The following is a 24963-nucleotide window of genomic DNA, read 5'->3' on the forward strand; positions in this document are numbered from 1 at the left end:
TCACCTCTCAGCTCCTTCCCTGCCATGAAGGAAATCTTTGCTCCCTGCTCCTGCTGCAATCAGCTTTTATTTATGTAGTGCTTATGGAAAACAGCTCTTAAAGGAAAACTGCACCTGTTTCGCCCTCTGAGGCAGATTTTGCTCTAATTTACGTGGATGTGTTTCCTATTAGAGTTTGCTAAATGCTGGGGTCTCATGAGGAAATGAAAGCCCTTAAACACGAGCAGGCAGAGTGCAGTACCCAGCTTTCAGACCCACAGAGCTATAGTGAGCACTGAAGAAGAAGATGAGCTGTCTTTTTCATGAGCACTTTTATGTCCTCATCTCCCATAGCTCCAAGGAACCAGCTGCTATGTGAACTGTTGACATCCCAGCTCAAAGGGACTGCAGACCAAACAGAAAGTCTTGCTCTGGGGAAATTCCTGAGCCCAGGTGACTGTAGGATTACTGTGGATAAGTGAAGAACTATGGATTGATGAATTTTTCTGTTAATCCCCAAGGTGAACTTCATGAACATTCACTAGAGAGTATCTTTTCATGAACAAGCTGTGGTAACTTGAAAAATGAGGGGGTCATTTCTTGGGTCTTTGAGTCTCACTCCAGCCCAAAGCAGGTTGACTTCTGAGTTAGTATTGCTGCTTATGTCCTTGTCCATGTGAATATCTCCAATATCTCTCTGGGCACCTGCACCTGGGCTCAGCCACTCTGAAGATCTTTTTTGTCTCCAGCCACATGGAATTTTCCTTGCTGCTCCTTGTGCCTGTTGCCTCTGCCCATCTGCTGTGCACCTTCAAGGACAGCCTGTCTCCACCTGCTCTGGAGCTTTTTGGATAGTGGGGGAGTGCAGTTAGGTGTCCCTCCTGCCTGAGCAGAAAAACTCTCTTTTTCCCTTCTCTCACAATGTGTGCTCCATCTCCCTGACCATCCTGGGGGGTTTCTGTTGGATTTGCTGCACTTTCAGTGCCCCTCTTACACTGGGCAGCCCCAAACTGGGTACAGCACTGCAGATATCATCCCAAAAGTACCGTGCAAAAAGGGAAGGCTCTCCTGCCTTGACCCACTGTGCTACAACTCCTACAGCCCAGGGTGCTCTTGGTTTGCTTTATTGCAAGAGTGCATCGTTGTCTCTTGTTCAGGTGGCAAGAGACTGAAGATTCCAGGACTTTTATTCAAACATGTGTTTGCAGGCTGTAGGAATACACTTAGGATTTCTGCCAGGGAGTGTGTCCCTGAGAACGTGCTGCCCACGTTCCCTTGAATTTTGGGCCTCTTTAGGCTGTCTCAGCTTGGTCTCCCAAAAACAAATGTTTCCATATTTTTCTAGATACTCTTTTAATTATTTGGCTTTGGGCTTTAGCATAATGGAGGTCAGTCCCTTCCTAAATAAAAGGATAAGTTCTACTTCCTCAGGCAGTCCTGGAGGAAATGAGCTGCCCAAGTGAACTGAAGTGGAATTTAAGTAAGAGCCCAGCATAAATGCTAACAGGCATTGGCCTAAAAATATCTGCTGATTTTACTGCCGCAGCAAGAACGACACGCACCTCTGATAACTCGTCTTGTGGTGAGTCCTGCCAGATCCAAGCTGTGCCTGGATCCTGAATGATTACTGCATTTCCTGGTGGCTGGAGGAGGAGGAAAACAGATGAGAGGTGCAAATAAACCTGTTTTCCTCTAAGAATAAGTGCAGCTGAAGCCCCAGCTGGCCAGAGGATGCTGTCCACAAACGTGGGTCGACAGACAGTTCATTGTGCGTGGCCAGCAGAAGTGTGTGTGTGCATATCTCTATATTTGTGCATCTTCACGCTGTGATATCTGTATGAAACTATTACACCCAAGCCAGGCTGGCTGTTGAACTTCAGCTTGGTGACGTTAGCTCAAGGTGTGGCAAAAGCTTCCTTATAAAGGAGAGCAGGGATTGGGCCAGCCCCTGTCTCCGTGTTGGTGTTGGCTGGAGTCACGCCGGAGGAACTGCAGGTAAAAAACATCCCTTTGCTGTTTGATTTAGCAGGTGAAATACAAGTAATAGGGCTGGAAAAGCACCACAGACACATTGAGAGGGATTTGCCTTGGAGAGACAGAATGAATTAGAGTCCCTATCCTTAATGTTACCTGGAGGGAAAGAAAAGAGGAATTTGCCATCCTAGAAAGAGCCTCCTTTGTAAAACGGTAAGTTGTCAGAAGTAATTGGATCAAGTGGGAGTAGAGATTCTAAGATGAGGAGGATGCTATAGTTACTGTGGGCTGATGTTAAATGAGGTAGAAAAAAGGTATCTGGAACTGTCCTGTGCTGTGTATGCAAAACGAGAAGAAAATTGACTTAATAAATAGCCAGAAGGGAGTACTTCACAGGCTGTTTGGAGCAGAAGGTCGTGCAGGATGCCACTGGGAAAGCAATCTCCTCGAGGGCTGCCAGAGTGCCTGGCTTTGGTTTGGATTTCCTGTGGTGCTCAAGGCTTTTGCACGTGGTGGGTACAAGGAGCTGCTGTCCCTCTGGGATTTGGGATGCCCACGTTCTGGGCCCTGCACTGCACCCTCAGCTTGCTGTCTCTGCAGGAGGCTGCTGCCTCTCGCTTGCTTCTTCCTCTGAATGCTGGGAGGGATAATAAACTCACACTTTCCTTCATCATAAGATAATTCTGGAATTGAGTTCCTGACATTTTTACAATGCTTCAAGTGTGTGAATGACAGGATCTTAGAGGAAAGAGTGCTGGCATGACTGTGGCATGTATTGAATATTATGGGGAGATGAGATGTAGCTTGATAGTTTGGAGTGTTTGAGAGGAAACAGGAGAAGAAGGGCTGCTGGCTTTTCAGCTCTTCTGGTACTCTTTGTTGTGTCTGAGAAAATTAGTTGCTCTTTCCAAAGTACAGAAATTCAGCTAAGTCAACATATAATGGAAATGTTTTGAGAAAATCAGTGGAGAGGAGAAGGTTCAGCTATGAAGTACACATGGTTTCTAATTGCCTATTTCTACTTTCTACTCTGTGAAAAATACCAAAGCCATTGAAGGAAATGATGTCTGTACTGTGACATAAATCTTTATGCAAAGAGTAATAAGCTGTCAGTAACTTTTGCTGCCATTGTGGCTTGACATCTTTGCTGAATGGGAGCTGGAGGGAGGCAGGACACACCTCCACTGCTGCCTTTTAGGCTGCTCAGTGCAGAGAATGATGCCTGCTTGGGGTTTCCCCATGGATTTCTCCAGGAGTCACCAACCTTTTTGCCCTGCTATGTTCAGAGATTCCTCTTTCCTTCCCATCCCTTCCAGCTGCATCCTTGATCTCTTCATATCCTTCTCTCTGTAGATTCTCCTCTGCTTGCTTCCTCTCCCTCTTTCTTTGCTGTTTGTCCCTTTCTCATGGACAGACAACACGGATGTCCCTGTGCTGAGAAGGAAGAGGAACCAAAACAGAGCAGCAAAGCTGGGTGTGATGCCCTTCTCCATTTCAGATAAGTAAGTGCATTGAAGGAGATCCCAGGACTAAGCAAATGTTTGTTTAGCCCCTCCTGAATGTTTACCCCTTTCTGAATAATAATTTCTTCCCTTAGTCAAGAGTCAGTCTCTTAGTTTTCTTTAGAGTTTGACAGTATGTCTGAACCAGATTTTGTGAGTGTTGAAATCCCTCCCTCTCTCCTTGCATCTTGTGGCAGGCAGCAGCCCAAGGGCAGCATCCCTGACATCTATCCCACTATAACTCTGTCCCTTGAAAGCCTTTCTGCCTCTCGAGGTCAGTAACAGCAAGAAGCTCCCCAACCAAGCAGACAGCATTCAGCTTTAACAACTTTAGTGACCTTTGCTGTTGCTGACAGACCTGTGAGAGCCTCGTGGGAGAGCTGTGGCCAGGATTCAGGATGCTGCTCCAAAGGAGGTGGCCATCCAAGAGTGTTGGAGCAGCCAGGGCACTGCTAGCCAGGTTCTGACCCCATGGGCTGCCTGCAGAGGGGCATGGGTGGGTGTGGAACTCCTGTGTCTGTGCTGATGAAGATATTCCTGCAAGGGAGTAGTAGTTAAGTGTGTTATTTTCCTCAGTCTGGTTGCTAATTTAATCCCAATATGTTAAACAACGTAATTAAACACACACACACACATGCTAAAAGCTCTTGTTCTCTGTCAGAAGAGAGGGAACGCCTGTCAGACCCAGCCTTCAAGCTCTGTTAATTTTAATTTGAGCTTTGGAATTAGTAATCAGTTTTGCTGGAACACTGTTTCAAGAAATAGATCTTAGCATGCACGGAGCCTGGGCACAGTTTCAAATGAGTATTTGTTAAGAAGCCATTCCCTTGTCGTGTTATGGTACATTACAGAAGATTTATTTCCATTGTATTAAAAAAAGCAAACCCCAGGGGAATGCTCTCTCCTCTTGTTGGCCAAGGGTGGTTTTGGATTTTTTTTTTTTTTGTGGGGCTTTTAATTAAAACAATGAGATGCAAAAACACTTATTTGTTTAGGCTGTTGTTACCATGCCAGGAGGCTAAGTGACTTGAAGCACTGAGAAAGGTGATGAGACTAAGTAAAAAGGGTGTAGGGAGGGGAGTGGGGGGCTCTATCACACCTTCCTTGCAGCTGAGCTGTGGTTTTGACATGTGGGAAGAATTCACAATACAAACCTGAGGCTTTGCTCTTACTGGAGCCATCTGCTCTATTTGTGCAGCACCAGGGACATCTCAGATCTACAGATAAGTTTGTATGCTAGAAAAGAGCCCTTTCATCTACCAAAAAAAAAAAATCAAACAACAACAAAAAAATCAAACAAGGAAACAAAACCAACCAACCAAAAGAGCTATGGCATCCCGTTGCTGGAAAGTGAAACTAGGTGACTTCAGGCTAGAAATTAGCACAGCAAAGTTAATTAACTGGAGGGGAGGCTTGCCCAGGGCATGTGGTGGATTTTCCAGTGCTAATTTATGGAAGCCAGGAGCTGGGGGCAGGAACTCCTGGATCAAGTGTGGTGGCATCCATAAAGCAAGATGCCAGAGGAGGATCACAGGGATTCTGCCTTTAAAAGTCTGCTGATAAGGGGCCTCTCATTTCATATGGAAAGAGGCAAAAGGGGAAATATAGCTCAGGATAGTTAATATTTTGGTTTTTTGAGGGCAGTTGGGAAGGAAGGATGAAAACTGGGGTGGACCCTGAGTCATGAGTTTATCCAGCAACATGTAATTCTGTGTTATGATAGGAGCTGAAAGAACCAGGAGGCAAGGCAGGCTGCACAACCTTCCTGCTGCTTCTCTGAGCCCTGAAACCACAGCAGAACCTTTCAGCTGAAGGGACATCCCCAGGAGCTGGTGCCCAGGTGAGTGTCTCTGTGCATCCATACGGCTCTGGGGAGCACACCTCAAAGCTTGTGCTCTGGTTGGACAGAACAAATTGCTTTCTTTAAGCCCCAGTGCCACTGGCCCCTCCAAACATGCAGTTTTTCCTCTTTATTGTGTCCTTCTCCCACTCCTGCACTAAAATCTCTCCCATCCCACAGTCCCATGCCTCCATGGAAGATGAGCTACCTCCCTTTGGAACAAAAGTAGATCCTTGCTGGCAGGAATGCTCCTGTGCTTTTTGATGCCTGTAAAGGGACAAAGCCCTCAACAGGAGATTTTGGCTCCTGAAATGTTCATTTCCCCAATTAAAGTGCCCCTTTCTGTTAGACACATTAACAGAGAGGTGCTCCACCCTGCTTCAGACTGGAATACCTGGAGATGCCATGCAGAGACTGCCCAGTTTAAACAGCAGCTTGAAACCCTGTGCTCCGGGCACAGCTGTGATTCCTGACCCAGAGAGCCCTGGGTACCTGTGGGCATTGTCCCTGCTCCCACTCCCAGTCCCCTGCATGTGCAGCTCCTGTTCCTGCCCTGTGCTGGCTTGTATTGCAGCTGTACCTCGGTGCTCACACAGCAGCTCGCTAACAGCTTTGCTCTCTGTCCTCAGGGAAGACTCCAAATTGAATTTGTAGCACTGACAGCACTGGTTTAAGATAAACCAGTGGGGATTTGACGACTGCTCTTTGCCCATGCATTTCCAGCTAATAAGGATTTTGTCACTGTGGCTGCCCTCAGTTTTGCAAGCTGCTGCTCCACACTCCTCCTGGTGGGAGGGGGGAAGTGTTATCCCACACAACTCCTGAGGCACCACTTTGAATTGGGAAACTAATGGCAGTCCCTGTCTTCCCCCCCCAGGAAAAGGGCAGGATGCTGGCCCCCAGCTCCGCGCCAACGCCAGAGCAGGGCTGGCGAACCACAGGAGCCACAGGAAGCCCCCAGAACCTGAGGAAATTCAACAGCCAGGACTTCAGAGACCTGCGAGCCTCGTGCCTGAGCCAAGGGCTGCTCTTTGAGGATGCCACCTTCCCTGCCCACATCAGCTCCATTGGTCCCACCCTGCTCCCGGAGGAGAAGCTGCGGCAGATCCAGTGGAAGAGGCCCACGGTGAGTTCCAGAGCTGGGCAGCTTTGCAGCACTGCTGATCCATGAGACCACTGGTGGCCAGTGGCTACAGGCCTGCACACTGGGGTGAAAAATTTTTAAATTTTTAAAGTTTAATAGTAATGAAATGGTTATAAAAATAGTAATACAAATTAGAGCAATAGGAATTTGGGCAATCAGAGTTAGGACAATAAATAAGCAAAGAATTATGAATGTTTGGATGCTTTCCTCTTGAAAGCATGGGTGACTAACAAAGGATTAACTGTTAAAAGCAATAGCCTGTTGCATATTCAAATATCTCATACATGATTCAAAAGTTCTTTTCAAACAAAGGGTGTTTTCTGGGTATTGCCAGCTTCCCCCCCTTCATCTTGTAAATCAGTCATCTCAGTCCCCACCAAGTTTGGGTCTTCCCAATAAGGAGGCAGTAATTCTTCTCTTGGGTATTTCGGTGTCTTGTTGCTGTTATCTCTGTGTGAACAATTTCTTGAGCTAGTTAGAAAAAGTATCTTACATTGCAGAGTTTCTATTTTAATGTTATGTTATAGCCTAAAACTATATTTAACACACTACTGAAAAGGATTAATTCACTATAGCTTTCTAACATACCACATATAATATTTATTTCAATATTTGCAAAAAGCCAATCATGTAATACACATTTTTCACACTGGGGTGGGAGGTCTGTGTTGGGCAGGAAAGTAAACCTCGAGGGGAACACTGGAAGCACAGCTGTAAGGAGGGATCCTTGCTGTGGGATGTGTGGAGGGAAGATAACCCGTGAGAAATGATTGCTCACTTTTAAAAATTTTAAAGGTTTATTAAATGTTATCAAAAATTACAACAAAAGGACTAACTAAGGAAAAATGACAGCTCTGGGAGCCCCTGTGACTATCAGCCACGTGCCTGTCTACAAAAATGGATGCTTTGCCTTTGATACCTTCAGCTCCTCCCAAAGTTTTGTCAGTGAGCTCCTTCTCTGCCATCCACTGGTGGAAATTACTTTCTTGTATCTCGGGTGGAGGTCAGGTGTTGTTACACTGAGCCTCTTGGTAATAAGCTAGCCCTCCCTAAGTGCCCTGACTTCTGAGGCTGTTACAAGGGGAAGGAGAAAGAGCACTATAGAGGGTCATATCACATAACACTATGCATTTTAACATCTGCATAATATCTATCTCTTAACTGTGAGAGCCAGCTGTTATATTACTCATCTAGAACACAACCTCTGCAACATTAATGATTCCATTAGGTACATTCTTGTAGGAAGTTTGCTTCCACCTGTGAGCCTGACCACAACTCCTGTTCCCACTTTGATCTGCTTCTAGAGGACTTTGTGCAAGCCTGGAAAGTTGTTAAATTCTATTGAAGATCTCTGATTTCTGTAATCCAGGTGACTGACTCAGCAATACCTACTTTAAAGTAATTGGGACAAGGCAGGAGATGAAGTTTGTGTGCTGATTCCCAGTTGCAATTTAATAGGCAGTTATCATCTGGCATGTGGAAGTTTAGAATGGGAGGTGGAATCACATGCTCAGCTCTTTTATCCTGGGACCTAGTTTAGGAAATCTTCCCGTGGTCCAGCTGCTCTGTGGAGCACTGCTGTGTGCCATTTGCTGCTGGTGCAGCTCCTGGATGAGCCACGTGCTGGGTGGCTCTGGGTTTTGCTGAGCACACCGCTAGTGCCTGGGGCCTTTGGCTTCCCTGGGCTGGGACAATGAGACAGTGACTGTGAGACTGTAAAGAGACAGCAGGAAACAACGGGAAAATATTGATTTGGATGGCAGAAGTGATAGGGCAGTGAGGCTGTGCTGGAGCTTGGCAGCATGGTGGCCTTGGCACAGCAGCAGCAGAGGATGCAGCCAGCATCCTCTGGATGTTGAAACTCATGGATCCCAGAAGGGAAGCAGAGTAGCCAGGACAGCCTGCAGAGCTGCTAAATGTGAATGCCTACATGGAAAGGCAGGAAACACAGCACGTGGTAGGTGCTGGGGGCAGATATTTGGGTGTCTTCTGTGGAGGTGCCATGGAGGGATCATTGTCTTCTGCAGAAGCTGCTCCTACCACAGGCTGAATGTCTGGGCTCCTCCTTAGGCAGTTTTCCTCCAAAGTCTGTGTCTGGTGAGAGGGCAGCTGGTGCTGTGTTTTTTACACCAGCACTCTGCCTATGGGCTCACAGCAGGTGGGAATAATCTCTCTCGAAAGTTGGTTGTATTAGGAAAGTAACTAAAAATGCAAAGGAGAAGTTAGTTGCCTCTGTTTGCAGTCTGAGAGAGAAAAAGTAGGATAACTAAGCATTAGGCTCAGAAAAGACAAACACAGATATTAGAAAAGACTCTCCAGGGGCATTTTAAAGATGAATAAACTGGAATAAAATGTTATGATACAGCTCTCTTAAGTCTAACACCCCGGTGCTTTTGCAGCAGAGAAGTGTAGGACTACAAAAGCATACAAAGTGACTTAGAAACCCAAATACCACTGATTTTGAGGTACTGCACTGTGGGATGAACATCTATCCCACTCTAATATCCTGAGAGTTATTTCATGTGCAAAGGGACTGATGTTCCTTGCCAAAAGCAGAATCTGCTGCTGCTAGTGCTTGAAGTTTGTCAGGTGAGGCAGGTATTGGAGAATTCCCTTCTATTTTGCTGAATCCATTAATACTAAGGTTGTGAATAAAAGTTTTTGTGCAATTGGTTTCAAAAATTTTCATATGTCCTCTCCATCCAGGCACTTCCCTTCTGAAGAATTTTTTTACAGCAGCCAACAATTTTCCAGTGCTTTTTTCAGGAAGGAGCAGGATCAAAATCCTTGGCTTTGCCAGAGCTCTCCTTCAAAAAATTAAACCATATGCTCATGGCCCAGGGTTCATGACATGAACATTGAAAAGCCTTTTGCTCTTTTATAGAGGCTAAAGCAGCATCACCAGCTGCCCTTCTATGAAAAGGGACAAAATTTGAGACTGCTGACTCAGCTGGGTCATCTGGAACAGAAACTCAGGGTTCCAGTGCTGAAGAAGACCCCATTTTTTTTTTTTCCTCAAAAATTTTGACCAAAATTTTCACCTGCAGATGTCTCCCAACCATGCAGGCTTCACCTTGCCAGACAAGAGGCAGGATAAAGGGCTGAGGAGGGGAACCAGAAATTCTCAAACGTCACCACGACAGCCATGCTGTGTCATGGTGACATCAGAGTGTGGCCTCCCTTTCCTGACAGAATGAAGCAGAGGTAGAAGATGTTGCTGAATTGCAGTGTTTCCTTTCCATTTACAGAGCTGCAGATGTTTTGAGTGAGGGGTCAGGAGGCAAAGAAAACTGTGTTTGCATTTCATAAGTCCTGAAAGGCCAACGCTGCATCCAGCTGGCTCTGGGAGTTGGTTCCCCAGGAGGAAGAGGGAGGTATCAGGAGATACCAGGTTGGGCACCTTTCACCCAGGCAGAAATGTTTGTACAATCTTTGTTCCTAGGCCATTGCAGTGCCAACTCTAAGGATATGTGATCCCAGGTGTTTAAGCAACCTAAAAAACTCAGCCAAGAGATACCTATAATTTCCCCAAGGGAGACTGTTTCCAACCTGAATACATCTCCCAGAGACTCAGTGCAGTTTGATCCTGCTGACAAATCATGGCCAATTTAACCTATATCTGTATTTTTCTCAGCCTCCACCATTAGCTCCCTCTGACATTAAAATAAATTTGTCTGGAATTGCACCTGTGACTGGCATCTCAGTCCTAATAATCTCTTAGCCTCCATTTACTGTCGTGCAGTATCTGGTTATTTAACTGGTAGACAGCAATTATAACTGCTGTCTTTGTTCCAGATCCAACTGAGCAGCTGAGCAACATGCTGCTTCTATTTTACCTTGTACATTGTCAAGAGAATTGCCAATTATGCTCAGAGTTTGGAGTCTTCATATCTGGGGGTAATGTATAAAGTGGAGAGAAAACAGCTTGGTTTCAGACAGTGACAGTCAGAAACAACTTTTTGACTTGTAAACTCATCTTGTTTAATAGGCCTGTGCCTGGAAAGGGAGGGAAGGTGGATCAGGAGCACCAAGATGACATTTGAAATGTCACATTTCCCAACCCTGCAATAGTTACAGTTTCCCATCAGATGGGGACAGCTGCAGGCTGTGTTTGCATCCCCAGGCCCACAGACTACACCCACTGAAATGTGAAATCTGTAACAGAGGTTTTGCATGTGGTATTTCAAGCCCTACTAGAGGTCAGGCTTAAGGTACCAAATACAGCAGGACCTCACAATTAACTATTCCTTTGGCTCACCAACAGCTTTGAGAAATGGAAAAGAAGCTCTGTTTTGGACTGAATAAAGTATTTTCTATAGCTAGGCTTTTCTAAAGATCAGTCAAAGGGAAATTCTCTGTGAAGAATTATGTCAGACTTTAAAAACTGAGATGCTCCTTTTAAAATGTTCAGAACAATTCTTTTTCATTGTTTGCTGCTTTTCCTTCACACAAGCTATTGATTGGAACAGAGGAAGCCATGGAATGATTAACTGCTGCAGAATATGCATTTTTATTCAATTAATGTTCAGGCTGAAGACTTCTCTCTGTCCTGATCATAGTGCATGATACTGTGCAGATGCAAAAAGAAATTGAAGGAGGATGGTCCAGATGATGTGAATGGTGGTGATGCTGAATGTGGAATACTTTACTTCTGCTAACATTGGTTACATTTTCAGATATGATATGTGTGAGGGGAGAGAGATTTCCCCCTGTGCAGCAGTGCCTTGGCCCTGCACCAGGGCTCAGTATGGTGCCCACTGTAAATGGGAAGGACAGTCCATGATCATCAGTGCTTATGCTTTAAAAGAAGGCTAAAGTGGGCACAGGGTGAAGTTGCTGAAGGCTTTTCTGAAGGGTCTTCAAGGTTGCAGACTCCTGCTCCTGCCCTGCTCACCCTTGGTCCCTTGGGGACCCTGCAGCTCCCTTATGGAATGAGGGGATGGTGGGCAGGAGCTGGCATGAGAAGATCTGTCCTCTGATTAGCACAGACAGTTGTGTGTGGGGCAGCTGGGAGAAAAGCTGCAAGGTGACCAGGGGAAGTCTGAGGATCAGCATGGGAGGAATCCCTGAGTGCCTCTGATGGGACTTGTAGGGATGTGCCTGGTGAAAGGACTGTCTGAAAGAGCTGACAGGGGCTTTGTCTGCATCATCAGTCTGTTCAGAGCATCAGGCATGGACTCCTTGGGTGCTTGTCTCAGGTCAGGTTGATGCCTCAGGTTTTAGCTTTTATATTTTTCAGACTCTTTACTGCTTTAGTGTGTAGTTCTGGGCTTCATATTAGGGGATAGTAAGCTCCCTTCACAGAGGAGGGAGAAAAAACAATTCCTTCTCTAGCTGGGGACCAAAGACAAATGATCCAAATCTCAGGCCCAAGAGCACAAACGATGGCAGGATGAAGAGAGAAAAACAAGAAGGATGGGACTTCATAACCTAAAGCTGTAACTGGACAATTAACTCCAATATGCAAATGGAGCAGAACTTATAAAAGTGAGAGACCTCATGACCAGCTGTCCATTTTGTGACCATTGTGGGTTCATCTTGGGTGTAGCCCTGGCTGGGCTCTTGTGCTGCCCAAGGTGGATCCATTGAGGCCTTTTAATAAATCCCTACTTTATTCTTTAACTCCACCTAGCCTCTGTAGTAGGTCAGCCTTCATAAAGCATCAAGGTGATGGGAAAGGTATTGTCCAAAAAATTCCTTGGTTGGAAGGTGCAGAAAGAGGCAGTGTGAACTCAGGCAAGGGATAAGCCTTGTTCTCATAGCAGAGCCCTGTGCTACTGCACTCAGCACCTAAAAAACATTGGAGAAAATGATACTCATTGAGCCAATGCTTGTTAGCTGGGAAAATGATCCATCATTTGAATCACTCACTTTGTAAAAGGGCTTGCTCATGTTTTTAATTCCCTTCCTCTGTCCCTTCCCAAAGAAAACATAACCACCTTTCAGGAGCAGAGTATCTATTGTTATCCTGCATAGCTTTTGATGATTATTTGTTCCTTGGCTTGTTATTTATTTCCAAGAATTAGCATCAGCACTTAGGAATTTTGAATCCAGAAACTGACTTTTAAAAATGGACCCTTTAAAAAAAAAAATTGAAGTTAGTATCTTTCTAGACAGATAAGCTGAGCTGGATTTCCTACTGCATCAGCCTTGGCCTGTCTGTAGCTGGAGGGGACTAAAAAACAGATTTCATTCAGGCAAGAATTTAGACAACAATCTGAAGTTAACCCAAAAACTAGTCTCTAATAGAAGAGGAGAAAAACGAAGAAAAACCTACCAAAAACAAAAAGAAGAGGAAAAGAAATGAAAGTTGTTACATGAGAGGTTTTAATGAGGGAAGTCAGAAACGTGTGGCAGTGAGGGACAGCGGTGTCCTGCAGTGGTGTCACTTTGGGGCCAGCAGTCCCTGGCAGGAGCCAAAGCTGCTCACCTGCTCTTTGTGCTGGAGCTCACAGCTCCAGTCCTTCCCAGGGGCCTGGAGGCTCTTGGATCCTGTTCAGTGTTTCTCTGTGATGAAAATCAAAATCAATGCTCCCTGTTGCTGCCGAGTGTGCGTGTGCAATCAGGGCAATTGAACGGGAGCAGCGTCTCCAGGCTGCCACTGCCTCAGCCCCTGCCTACTCAGCTGATTGCTCCTGACCTCGACCTGGAGTTCATCCCCGGGGGCTGGGGAAGCTGCAGTGCACCACCAGCCATTACATCTGTCCTTCTGGAGGGTGGGAAATGTTTATTTGCGTGGTATCTCCCGACTCCATTGATCTTTGGGGAGAGCTGATTGTGGTGGGGAATGTGTGCATCCCGGCTGGGTTGGAAAGCAGCGCTGCTGTGATGTCTGCTGACTGCCCTGCTTCTCAGGCTGGGGAGTCTCGGGCAGGATCATGTGGCTGTGTTGGCTGGAGGGTAGTTGGGAACACCGTGGCACTTCCAGCTTTTACTGTGTGATTCCAGGGGGTGGTTCCAAGACCTCCAAGGAAACTGCTCTCCAAGGCTCCAGGTACACAGGACTGCTTCCCTTGTTCTCCTCCTTTGTCTTTGTCCCCTTTGTTTTAGCAGTGAGCCACACAAAGCAAACAGGTTTCAGGTAGAACCCGAGCTGGTTTCTGTTTTTTGTCTGGTTGTTGACAGCAGTCCATCCTCCAGCAGGACTTAGCTTTGACATTTGTGGGCTCCACGCCTGTGTGGAGCCTGGTGAGCTCGTTCTTCCAATGCAGAAGAGAACTGGAGCAGAGCATGGCTTTTATTATAAGCAACCAGTGCATTTGTATTGAAATCAGGCAATTAAGAATTGAGCTATTCTGCTGTAAAGCAGGGAATTGAGTTCTGTCAGTGCAAGCAGACCCCTTGAGAGTAATCTGATTTTTCCTAATAATTTTGGCTTGCTCAGTAATGCTCTCCCTCTCCGATCTGCCGGAGACAAGTCATTGCATGTCAGATCTTTGGTGCCGCCCAGCACAGCTTCTATTGTGTGTGTTGGAAAAGACCTTTAAAATCATGGAGTTCAACCATTAACCCAGCACTGCCAAGCCACCACGTCCCCCAGGACCACACCTACATGTCTTTTAAATACCTCCAGGGAGGTGACTGTACCACCTCTGTGAGCAGCCTGTTCCAGTGCTTGGCCACCCTTTGAGTAAATGAATTTTTTCCTAATATCCAACATAAACCTGCCCTGGCACAATCTGGGCCATCTCCTCTTGTTCTGTCACTTGTTACCTGGGCGAAGAGACTCTGGAGCCTGGCTACCACCTCCTTCCAGGCAGATGTGGAGTCACCCCCCTGAGCCTCCTTTTCTTCAGGCTAAATAAACCCAGCTCCCTCATCTGCTTCTCCTAAGCCTTGTGCTCCAGGCCCTCCACTAACTTTGTCCTTTGTTCTGCCCTCCCTCCTTATCCCAAGTGTCTTATTTCTGAGCAGGTTTCCTGTGGTTATGGGATGTATGGCAGTGGTGTGACTGACCCCTCCTCAGCACGCTGCTGGGCAGGGCCTGCAGCCCAGGGAACTGTGGCACAGGTTTATTTCTTAATCCACAGCAACACTATTACAGGCACAGCAGTGCTGCTGAATTAACATTTGTCCAGCTGAGAACAGTTTGGCTTTCAATAAATAGCAGCCTTTTTATTTGTCATAATTTGTGTGTGTTGAACATTACTCACGATGGCAAGATGTGTGAGGATGGTGGAGCTGCAGCAGGGGGGGAGCAGCACGAGTGTGGCTGAAGGGAAGGATGTGGATCTGTGGCAGGAACAGAAACAGGGCTGGGGTTTTATTTTAGGGTTAAGGTGAGCTGACCAGGAGGTGGCTCTGCAGTCAGCTCCAGCCTCTTGACCCTCAGTGACCTTGTGCCTGCACTCAGGATCGTGCTGGGCCAGTGGAGAAATGTGGGGGAAGGTGGCCAGCACCCAGCCAGAGCAGCCTGCAGCCAGACTGCCTAGGAAATCCCACCTCAGGCTTCCAATTTTTCACAGAACTGTTTGACTGTCTCCTTTATATGTCTGCATGTGGTCTACATCTACACTACTCACCTCCAGCTCCTTCTGGGGACTTGTTCTTCCCTAAAAATTTCAAGCAATTATAAAAAGATTTAGAGCTAAATGCATGTACAGGACACTTTCCTTCCACCTCTCAGATAAATTCTCTATCTTGCCCTTTAGATGAACAGTACTTCTGTGGTAAGACCATGCTCTAGAGGATGAACTGGTTTGAACTTGAACTTCTCTTTCTTTTTGAATACATAATGAAGTCTTCAGTGGGCCAGGGAAAGCCAGTGATGAGAGCTTTGTCCTGGGGGGATGAGTTCAGGCAGAGTGCTTGACTTGCAGCCCATATGGTTGCCTTCACTGCTGGGCTCATGGATACTCTGAGAAGAGACCACGTGCCTCCCTGAGCTCCCTCTTCTTCCCCCTTCCAGCCAAAACTGCAAAGCCTCGGTGAAAATGCCACAAAGCCTCATCATTTCTCAGTGGAGCAGGGCACTGCTTCTGGACAGACATATAGTTAAAGCTGTGCTTCCTCTCTTTGTCATGCAATTTGAGCAGTAGGAAAGAGTGAGGCTTGCACATTTTGTCTAGTGGTAACTATGTGTTTAGCTGTGTTTTGCAATAGTGGGCAATATTGTGTTTTATGACTGCTGTACTCTTGCCTTTGAAGGAAGAGGAGCTAATTGGGGGCTTCCTTTCCTCCCAGCTGAAAAGGTGCAGATTTCCAGAGCACTTCCATCACAATTATGTCCTCTCTGTGCTCTGTCAGAAGCCCTCTGTGGGTCCAGAGAGCTGCTGAGCAGCCCCTTCCCCTGGCTGGTGGAAACAGCACACTCTGTTTTCTGTCTCAGTGATTGCCCCGGAGCCTGTGGGGAGGGCAAGCTCCTGGAAGCAGAGCTCCATGTGCTGTAGGGAACACAGCCCTGGAGAGTTCCCTCTGCCAGCCACAGAGATGTCTGGATCGGCTGGGGCTGACTTCAGATCGTGTCTTTTCTGGTTTTAGACTAAATTGCCAGTTTCTCTCAGCAAGGAAGCTGCTTAATGACTCAGCTCATCCCTGTTTGCTCACAGGGGATTCCAACACCTTGGTGGGCAATAGAATATCTGGTGAGGCATCTAATGGGCTGCCTTTTGAGCCAGTCCCCACAACAGGCTAGCAGGATCCACAGAGCACTTCTGGGCTTTGGCATCCTGGCACAGAGCACAGCATCATCCCTCTCCTCGGGGGTCCCATAAAGACACAGCTGCCTTCCCATTAGTTTCAGGCTCATCTCCTGCATGGTGCTTACCCCTGTGGCAGCTATGCACTGTAGCCCAGCCACCCTGCTTCTGGCAAGCCAGACTTCAAAGCTCTCAGAGTGATGGGGGAAACAAAAATAGCCATTCTTTTATGCTGTTGGTTTTCTGGGATGACTACTAGCAAGTCAGCCCCACACAAAAGTGAGTTCAAAGCCTTGCCATGCAGTTTAATCGTTCCTGCTTGTGGAAAGTTTTGAGTTCACCCAGGTGAGGGGCACAAGCTGCTGTGGGAAATGGAGGTAGGGAGAAGATAAGGCTGGGATGAATGTGGAGCAGAAGGGAGAAGGGCTCAATGCTGCTTCTTCCTTAAACAATGAGCAGCCACTGCTGCTGGTGGCCACATGTCTTAGGCCTGCTCCCATGCCATGGGTAAATCTCTTGCTGCAAATCCCCAAAGTCCTGGGATAGCTGGGGATGCTGTAGGAAAGCATCTCTCCAGGAATTTGCCTGCTGAGGCTGCTTTCCCCCACGTCAGCAGTGCTCTGGGAGCATGATGTGCCCACCAGCCTGGAGCAGTGACGTTGCATTGCCTCTTTTCCTGGCAGGGAAACGTTTTAGAGGGGTTTGATCACTGTGGAGCCATTTCAGAGAGCTGACAGCATTTGCTAATGCTGAGCTCACACAACCATGCAAGTCATGAGTCACATTGTGAGCTGGTCTCATTTTTGTGCAGTATGTCAAACCAGCTGGGGAGAAGGAATGCCAGGGCCTGTTCAGGGAAGGGCTGCTATTTTTTTTTTTTTAATTTTTTTTTTTACCAGCACTTTTTTTCCTTCCTTTTATCTCTTTGTTTTCTTACATATGTGATGACGTGCCTATTTCAGGCTGATTGCTTTTACAAAACAGAGCCTTACTCTGATGGAGAGTGCCAAGGGTTTTTCATGGGAGATGGTGAGGCTGCTCCTTCCTGAGCACTCAGATATCCCAGGCCAGTAGCAGACACAGCTGGGAGAAGGGTTCACATTTCTATGTTCAAAGCTGAGCTCTGAAGTTCTTCCCCCTTCGCTGCCCAAGCAAGACTCTCAAGGAAAATTCTCCCTGAATCAAAAATGTCAGCCAGGCCTAGGGGATTTTGCAGACAGAGATTAAGCTCTCTTTCTATATCTTCCTCACCAGAGTGAAGAAAATCAGCCCAGGCTGACCTGTATTAGACCTGAATGGAAGCACAAAAGGCTTAGAGTGTAAAATGCTCACAGACCCACTCCTGAGCTGAAGTGCAGACCCTGTTCCACTTTGCTTGGAGACCTGTGTGTCTCTGCCCTGCTGTGCCCCAGGAAACTGCATGATTTCACTGCCAAGCTCAGAGCTCTCTCTGAAAGGTGTCAGTAGCATTAGAGAAACACAAATGAAAACTCAGGGAGCACCCACCCCCAGGTCCCCATCCCTAGGAATATCTGAGCAGATTAAAGAGGAGATGACTGAGTGTCTCCTCTGGTTTTGTTGGTGGCAGGCAGCAAAACATCAGGGCTCAAGAAAAGCAGTTTTCAGACCTGAAAAAGGTAGGCAAGGTCTTCAAAGGGCAGGAACACGCTGCTGGCAAAGGCTGGGTACTCACACTGTTCTTTGCATTTTCTTTCCTCCAGGAACTTCAGAGAAATCCTTATTTGATCATGGATGGAGTTAGCAGATTTGACATCATGCAAGGAGAAATAGGTAAGGTGATACTCTTGATTTGGAGGAGATCTGCACAAAACAATAACCTGTGACTGCTTTGCTGTGTTTCAAGTGTTCAGTGGGAAGATGTGGACCATGGCAGCTGCAGTAAACAATCAGTGCAGGTCAGTCTAGACCGGCACAAGTCCACACACGACTGATGGCAGATATTTAACAGGATTCCCAAAGGCAGCAGCTCAAGTCTTTGTTACTTTTGTCTGGCTTCTGCCTTCTGTCTGTGTAAGGCCAAGCTTAGAAATGGAGATCCAGCTGAGCTCAGGCAGGTGCTTCAGGAAGAAGGACCAAACACAGTTAAGTGTGAGTAGATAAACAGGCACAGCTCTAACTTCTGTAGGGCTGAATTTTCTTTCCTTCCTAATGTCTTCATTTGACTGCCAGTGTTTTCTTCCTGTGGATATTTCTGTTCAACTCCTGCCATAATTACCCAGTATCAGAGTATGTGTCTGCAGCCCGTGTCAGTTCCATCTTGTGCTCCTTGACCATGTTTGTCTTTGGGAGCAGCTCTGCTCCCATGTGGTAAGAAATGCCTTCCCATTTCTCACTCCACTGAGAAGTTTGAAGGTTTCCTAAAGAGTGTTCTGTGTGCCATTCACATCCTCTGAAAAAATCCCTTCGCCCAGGATTTTTCTCCTGGGAAGCTGAGAAGCCTCAGAGGAAAAGGAAAACAATTCTTATCTCATTTGCTTCTCCTGTGTTGTGCTCATGTGGAATGTGTTTGGAGATTGTTTACCCACAGGTGATTGTTCCATTGGATGCTGCTGTGAGTTGTTTGGACTCTTTGGCCACTTGGGGCCAAGCTGTGTCAGGGCTCTGTAAGGAGTCACCAGTTTTCATTATTATCTTTTCAGCGTTCAGCTAGTAAATATATTTTCTGTATTCTTTAGTACAGTATAGTATTCTTTAATATAATATAGTACTAAAGTAATAAATTAGCCTTCTGAGAACATGGAGTCAGATGCATCATTCCTGCCTTCGTTGGGGCATTCCCAGCAAATACAATAGTTCTGGACTGCAAGTCTCAACATGACTGCAACAGACAGGAGCAGCCTGAAAGTAGAAAACAGAGGCTGGTGACAGCAGGGTTCCCAGCAGACATTGCTGGTGAATCCTGGACAGTGCTTCAGCATTTTGGAGGGGGAAAAGGAGACAGAAGAATGTTGTTGCTTTGAGCAAAGTGGTTCTTAGATGTTGCAGCCCATTCCGTTTCCAAAGAGTCAGCTGTGATCCAGAACAGCAAGTGACTGACTGAATGCACTGGATTCTTCCCTTCCCTGAGGTGACTGCTGGATGCTGGCTGCCCTGGGCTCCCTGACACTGCGAAAACAATTTTTGGAAAATGTTCTGCCCAAGGACCAAGGATTCCAGGAAGATTATGCTGGGATTTTTCATTTCCGGGTACGTATTCCCTGTGGTATCGGTACCACTCGAGCTTGGCTGCTTGGATTCCAAAGGGCTCCAAGCCACAGCCCCACATCCCAACACCCTTGAATGCTTTGCTTCTTCAATGCTGACTCCCAGTTTGGAACTTTGCAGAAAATCCTGAAGTTTTTTAGTGATTCCTAGTGCTCCAGGTGGTGCAATTGCACTTCAGGGAATTTGATGCCCTTTTCTGAAAGTTATGACTGCAAAGGCAGCGGTACCAGCTGTTCAGGTGGATTTGTGTACAGATATGTTTTAGATGGCATTCTGGTGGCTGCTTTGATTTGGGCAGTGTGTTATGGCTGTCATCTCACCTGCACTGTCTATTTGGGCTCATTTTCTCTTTCCCCACTTCACCTTGCCCTTTTAGCTCTTTGAAACGGCTGGAAATTACAAATCCTTGGAGACAGATCAGAGGAACAGGCTTTTGATATTTTGAAAAGAGATTTGTTTCAGAGAGAGGAACAAGGCTTTTTAGTAAATCCCACTTTCTACCCACTCCTAAAATTGTCTGAATCTCCCAGGAGGGTGACTCGGGTAGCAACTGGCAGGCTCTGCTTGCTTGTGTCTGAGTCAAACAAATATCTGGTGGGATTAGAAGAGCTTGCAGCACCATTAAACTCCAGAAGCTAAACTGGATGTGGAGAAAATCTGGATAAACTCAGCCATTCCTCATCACCCTTACTGCACAAATCTCTTTTGTTTTATGCAGTTCAGTACCAAACAAAGAGCTGTGGCAGTGGGACTTCTTTGACCTCCTAGGCTCTTGCAGAGCAGCACCAGGAGGATTATCTTGTGGACAGTCTAAATTTCGCTCTGTTCCTTTGCTCCTTAGAATACCAGATGTTTCTATCTTGGCCCATTTCCAGCATACACTGCCACACTGCGTGAGATAAACCAGCTGAAGGGACACCAGTCTGCTTAAAACACATTAAAAGGATGCAAGATGGATTGTCTTTCATGGGAGCTTTGAAAAGATTAGTTAGGCGCAATCCTTAAATCTTAAGCATTATAAATACCTTACAGTATTTGAAAATGTTTTCCCTGTCATCTCATCTGCAAATCAATGCAACTGTTTCTGGCTTTCCTTGAGCAATAAACCCCTGAGAAAGCTCCTCTGAATGGAAATGCTTCTCTGCAATGCCTTTCAATTATTCCATCAAAGATATTTTACTGCCATCCACAGGCTAAGCAACCAGTCCTCAGTTCAGTGAAGAATCACAAACAAGGCATATCATATGCTAATAGAATAATTTAGCTTATAACTTTTTCCCCCACCATTTTGGAAGTGGAGCATCTTGCCTCTCAGGAGTACAAGGGGCTGCTCCAGTGTTCCTGTACAGCAGGAGCTGTTCAGCTGCAAGAGTCAAGGGTGATGAGCACTTCATCAGCTGTAGTTAAGATGGGCAATGTTTTTATCTAGGGAATAATTACAGTGATGTTATTTCCCCTGGGATTAAGTTAGCCCCATGTTTGCATAGGAATCCCTTTCTCTGCCACAGAAGCTGTGGTGCCAGTGAGGCAGAGTGTGTCACTCCTTCTGACAGTGAGGAGCAGCACCTCGACTTGGGGAAAAGCCAGAAGCGTTCTGCAGAGGACTACGGGGGGTTCCTGCACAGCACGTCATCTCACAGCTGGAGGGATCTGCCCTGAGTGTTAATGTCCCTGCTCTCAGGAAAAAACAGATGAAATCTTTAAAGATCATAAATGGTCAAGACCTCAGTTTCAGGAAACACCCAAAAAGTGCTTTTTAACACCATACAAAAGGTGGGTGTTAGTTGATAGTTGATAGACATGCGATTTTCTCCTTACTCGATTTCAGAACAGGATTTTTCTAGGATCCCTGCCCAGCAAGGAAAAAAGGAGGCAAAATAACCACACAGCATTCCCCCTTTGACCATCAGGACACTAGATGTGTTGTTGTCATCTTGGGACTGTCCATTTCTTTTTCCTTCTCTTAAGCCCAGGAAAATGAAGTCCTGATTTAAAAGGCTTATTCTAAATGTGGAGGCAAAGAACTTCCCTCTTTGCATCCTGCCTAAATAGCAATTCTTGGTTTTATTTACTACCACATTCACAGCTGCAGTACTTAAATCCCATAAAGGGGTATAAAGAAATTTCATTAAGCCAGACTCAAGCCATATCCTCTGAAAGCAGGAGAATGGCTTCTCCTGTACCACTCTTGTACTTCCAGAGCACTCTAGGATTTCCCATGAGGTTTCTTCTTCCCTCTGTGGCTTTTCCTGTCCTTGTGAGCTCCAATGAGACCACCACCTGAAGGTCTGTGACATTCAGGACAAAGCAGCTGTCTTTATCCAGCTGAAGAAAAACACAGTGCTGCATTCAGACAGCCTCCAAGCTTGAGCTCCCTACCAAACTATGACCAAGGAACTTGACTTTTGGAAAAACATCCCTCAGTGAGTTTGGACTGCATCAATTCCCACAGCAAGTCCTGCATGTTCTCCTTATTTACCTGTTGTGATTGCACTGGGGGAGGCGTGGCTGGATGTCACACCTCTTCTCCATACAGACCTGCTCCCAGGGGTTGGCTGGTGGCAGAAGGGCTCCTTAGGTGGCTGAAAGGACAGCTCCTTTTGGACAGTCCTTTTGCCTCTCTCTCCTCCAGGCACAGGACAACCAGTGGAAGGCTTTTCCTCCAGCCAAAAATCAAGCAGAAGCCCCAAATCTCTCCCGGAGCCCAAGTTAGGGGTTCCAACCCATGTTAGGGGTTCCAACCCATGTTAGGGGTTCCAAGCCAATTTAGGGGTTCCAACCATCCTGTCCCACTAGTGTAGGTAGGGAGAGGCCTGGGTGAGGCAGAAATGTGAGTAGGATCAGACCTGCTTTCAGCTGAGCAGTCTGTAAGCTGCTTTGCTGCTGGGCAGATCTGGTCTTGTGCTTTTCTAGCAGAACAGTTCATTTTGGGGTTTTTCATTGACCGGAGCTGTTGAAATAAAATCATGCTAGACTAAATCTATTGCTGGCATACTTCCACTAGAGTCCTTAGCATTACTGCAAATAAGAGCTTGGCCTCTTATGATTTCGAATCATGCTAAGCTACATTAATCTGCTAATGACTCTGGAAATGGCTCCTTTAGTTCATCCCCGCAGATCTCTATTCCTGTCTTTTCCCTTGAAAAGTTTCATCAGCTGGATCAGCTGGAGAAACACCTGCTCTGTCCACATGCTGGAGAGACTGCCTGTGTCCTTCTCATCCATCAAGGAGATGGATAACACCTCAAAACAGTCTTTAGTCACTACACTGTCTCCACCCATGACAGCGTGTCAGAGTCTTAATTGAAACACAGAGGAAAGGAAATTTAGAGGCTGGATCTTGACAAAGTCTCTCTGGCCAAGAGCTGCACTGTGGGGAAAAACCCAAGTGTGGCTGAGGAGTGAGGCTCATGGAATCCACCTGCTGATCATTCTTCATGTCCTTGAAATCTTGCTATTGCCCAAGAATATTAGCATACTCCCCGTGTTGAATCTCTCCTCCCACTGATGGCAGGACCAGCTACACTCCCCAAGGACTTTCCCTGGCACTGGGAAATCCAGCCAGCTGGTGGCTTGTTTAACAATGGGGACCATTAGCCTGAGGAGTTCAGGAGAGAACTTGCACATATCCATATTGCTTTAGATTAATTCCTGTGCTAGTTCAGGAGGATTTTTCTTTCCATGGACATTAGTGCTTAAAAGAGGCTCGTTATTTTATTTTCTCTCTCTCTCTCTTTTTAAAATATATTTTTATTTTATTTATTTCCAGTTCTGGCAGTATGGAGAATGGGTGGATGTAGTGATAGATGACCGGCTGCCATTCCTAAATGGAAGATACCTGTCTGTACACCCCCGAACTTCAAATGAATTCTGGCCATCCTTGCTGGAAAAAGCATATGCCAAGTAAATACACCTGGTCTGTTCTTCCACCCAGTGCTGAATGCTTTCTGTGGGTGGTTTCACCCTCTGCCTTGTGCAAAGCACACAGGAAGGAGTTCAGGCTGACAGATGCCTCTGTGGTACTGTGCTTATGTTGGCTGCAGCAAACATGGGGCCAATATAAACTGGAGGGGTTGGCCTTGGCTTAGACCTAACTCCACCCAGCCCTAAAGGCAGCCAGCCCTAAATCTACCCAGTTCAGCTCTGGGATGTTAATGCCTGAGAAGCAAAAGGAGCAGGGCAATGGTGACACAAAAGGGCCTGGAATGTCCTCCTGCTTTCAGGGAAGCTTCTTTGTCTCTGTTTTCCTTTCTGTGTTGTCCTCTGTTTAAGACTGCAGAGTCCAAGCACGGATTACCTGTGTTTACAGCCACTAATCAGAGGGCACGTGGGGATTTGGAGCAGGCAATGAGAGGAAGCATGACTGAAGAACAGGCCCAGGCACAACACACACACTCCTAGGACTCTCTGATCAGCTCTCACTTCACAGAGAGCTCTGGCTCTAAGCTGAGGTCCCCGGAGGCTGAAGGGTAAATAATGCCTAATAAAGGGAGAACAATTTTTTAAAATCCTCTGGAGAGAGAAGGGATCGGATTGTGGTCCCTTAGCATTTGCCCATTTCTCATTGTTAAAAATGCTGAAGAAAAACTCCTGTGCTAGGGGTGGTATGAAGGGCTGGAACTTGGTACCTGAGGCTGGTGTAGCATTTGCACTGCAGTGAAGAGGAGATGAGGAAAAGAGATAATAATTTTGGCAGATTTGGTCAGGAATAAGCAAATGTTAAAGCAGCATGAGAGCGACTCAGGAAGAGAATGCATTTTGCCCTGAGATATCTCAGAAAAGTTGACTCAGGATTCAGTATCAATTTGCTGCATAAGATTTTAATTACAATGCATACCAAACCTCTATTAAATTAAAGTTGCAAGCAATGCTGTTTATGAGATTCCCATTGGAGGAAGTTATTCCCCAACGCCCAAGACAAATTCTTTTCATCAGTGTAGGACAAGGACAACTCTTCAAAATACAATTAGCTGCAGACTTCATTTGATTACATTCATTAAATACAGTGTGTATGGTGGGGTTTAACAGCATGCTCTACCTGCTCTAAGTACAGCATGTTCCAGCTTATTTGCTGTCTCAATAAAAACCACACGATAAAAACAACAAGGACTGTGCTGGCAATATTAAATTATTATCCTATTATTGTGCTCTAGCAGAGTGAACTGGGAACAGTGCTGAGAACTCATTTCTGCCTTGCCCTGGAAGCATGGGTAAATACCTTCACCTCTCTTTTCCTTTTTCTCATTTGCAAAAGGAACACTGGCCATTTTTGTGAAGAGTCCTGTATAAGTAGGATGTAGAAACTAAGAGTTCAGCTCCATTTGACCTGAAGCATCCATTTGAACTAGTCATCCTTGGCTCCCTTCCTGCTCAGAAAAAAGAAACTGGATGCTTCAAGATGAGATGCAGCTCATCTCCCAAAAATGCCTGTGTTGGCCTGAGATGCACCTTATTATTTTCCACTGTCTGTGAATGGCTCTGACAGCTGCCTGAGATGGGGATGAAGGCACAGAAAAAGCTCCCCTTTGTCTCCTTCCTTCCACAGGGCATGTGTTGTGCCTGGCCAAGCATTTCAATCACGTTTCCTTTCATTACCTGGCCAAATGTCTGCACACCCTGGGCTCCCCTGTGCTCACCACCTCAATGCACACATTCATTTTT

General features: G+C 46.3%; 1 protein-coding gene across 5 annotated transcripts in view; it reads left to right on the top strand.

Moving 5' to 3' along the window:
• Positions 1-1831: 1831 nt before the first annotated feature.
• CAPN13 (calpain 13) overlaps positions 1832-24963 on the top strand; it is a 53642-nt gene continuing 30510 nt past the window's right edge. For 3 of the 5 annotated variants that reach the window (XM_059840730.1, XM_059840733.1, XM_059840734.1), the window contains exons 1-6: positions 1983-2166; positions 5179-5295; positions 6173-6421; positions 17799-17868; positions 19166-19284; positions 23072-23205. In XM_059840730.1, the coding sequence (XP_059696713.1) occupies positions 6185-6421; positions 17799-17868; positions 19166-19284; positions 23072-23205 (560 nt within the window). In that variant the 5' untranslated portion in view covers positions 1983-2166; positions 5179-5295; positions 6173-6184. The other 2 variants (XM_059840731.1, XM_059840732.1) reach the window with 2 other exon arrangements.

This window comes from Haemorhous mexicanus, chromosome 3 (genome assembly GCF_027477595.1).
Source record: "Haemorhous mexicanus isolate bHaeMex1 chromosome 3, bHaeMex1.pri, whole genome shotgun sequence".
Lineage (NCBI taxonomy): Eukaryota > Metazoa > Chordata > Aves > Passeriformes > Fringillidae > Haemorhous > Haemorhous mexicanus.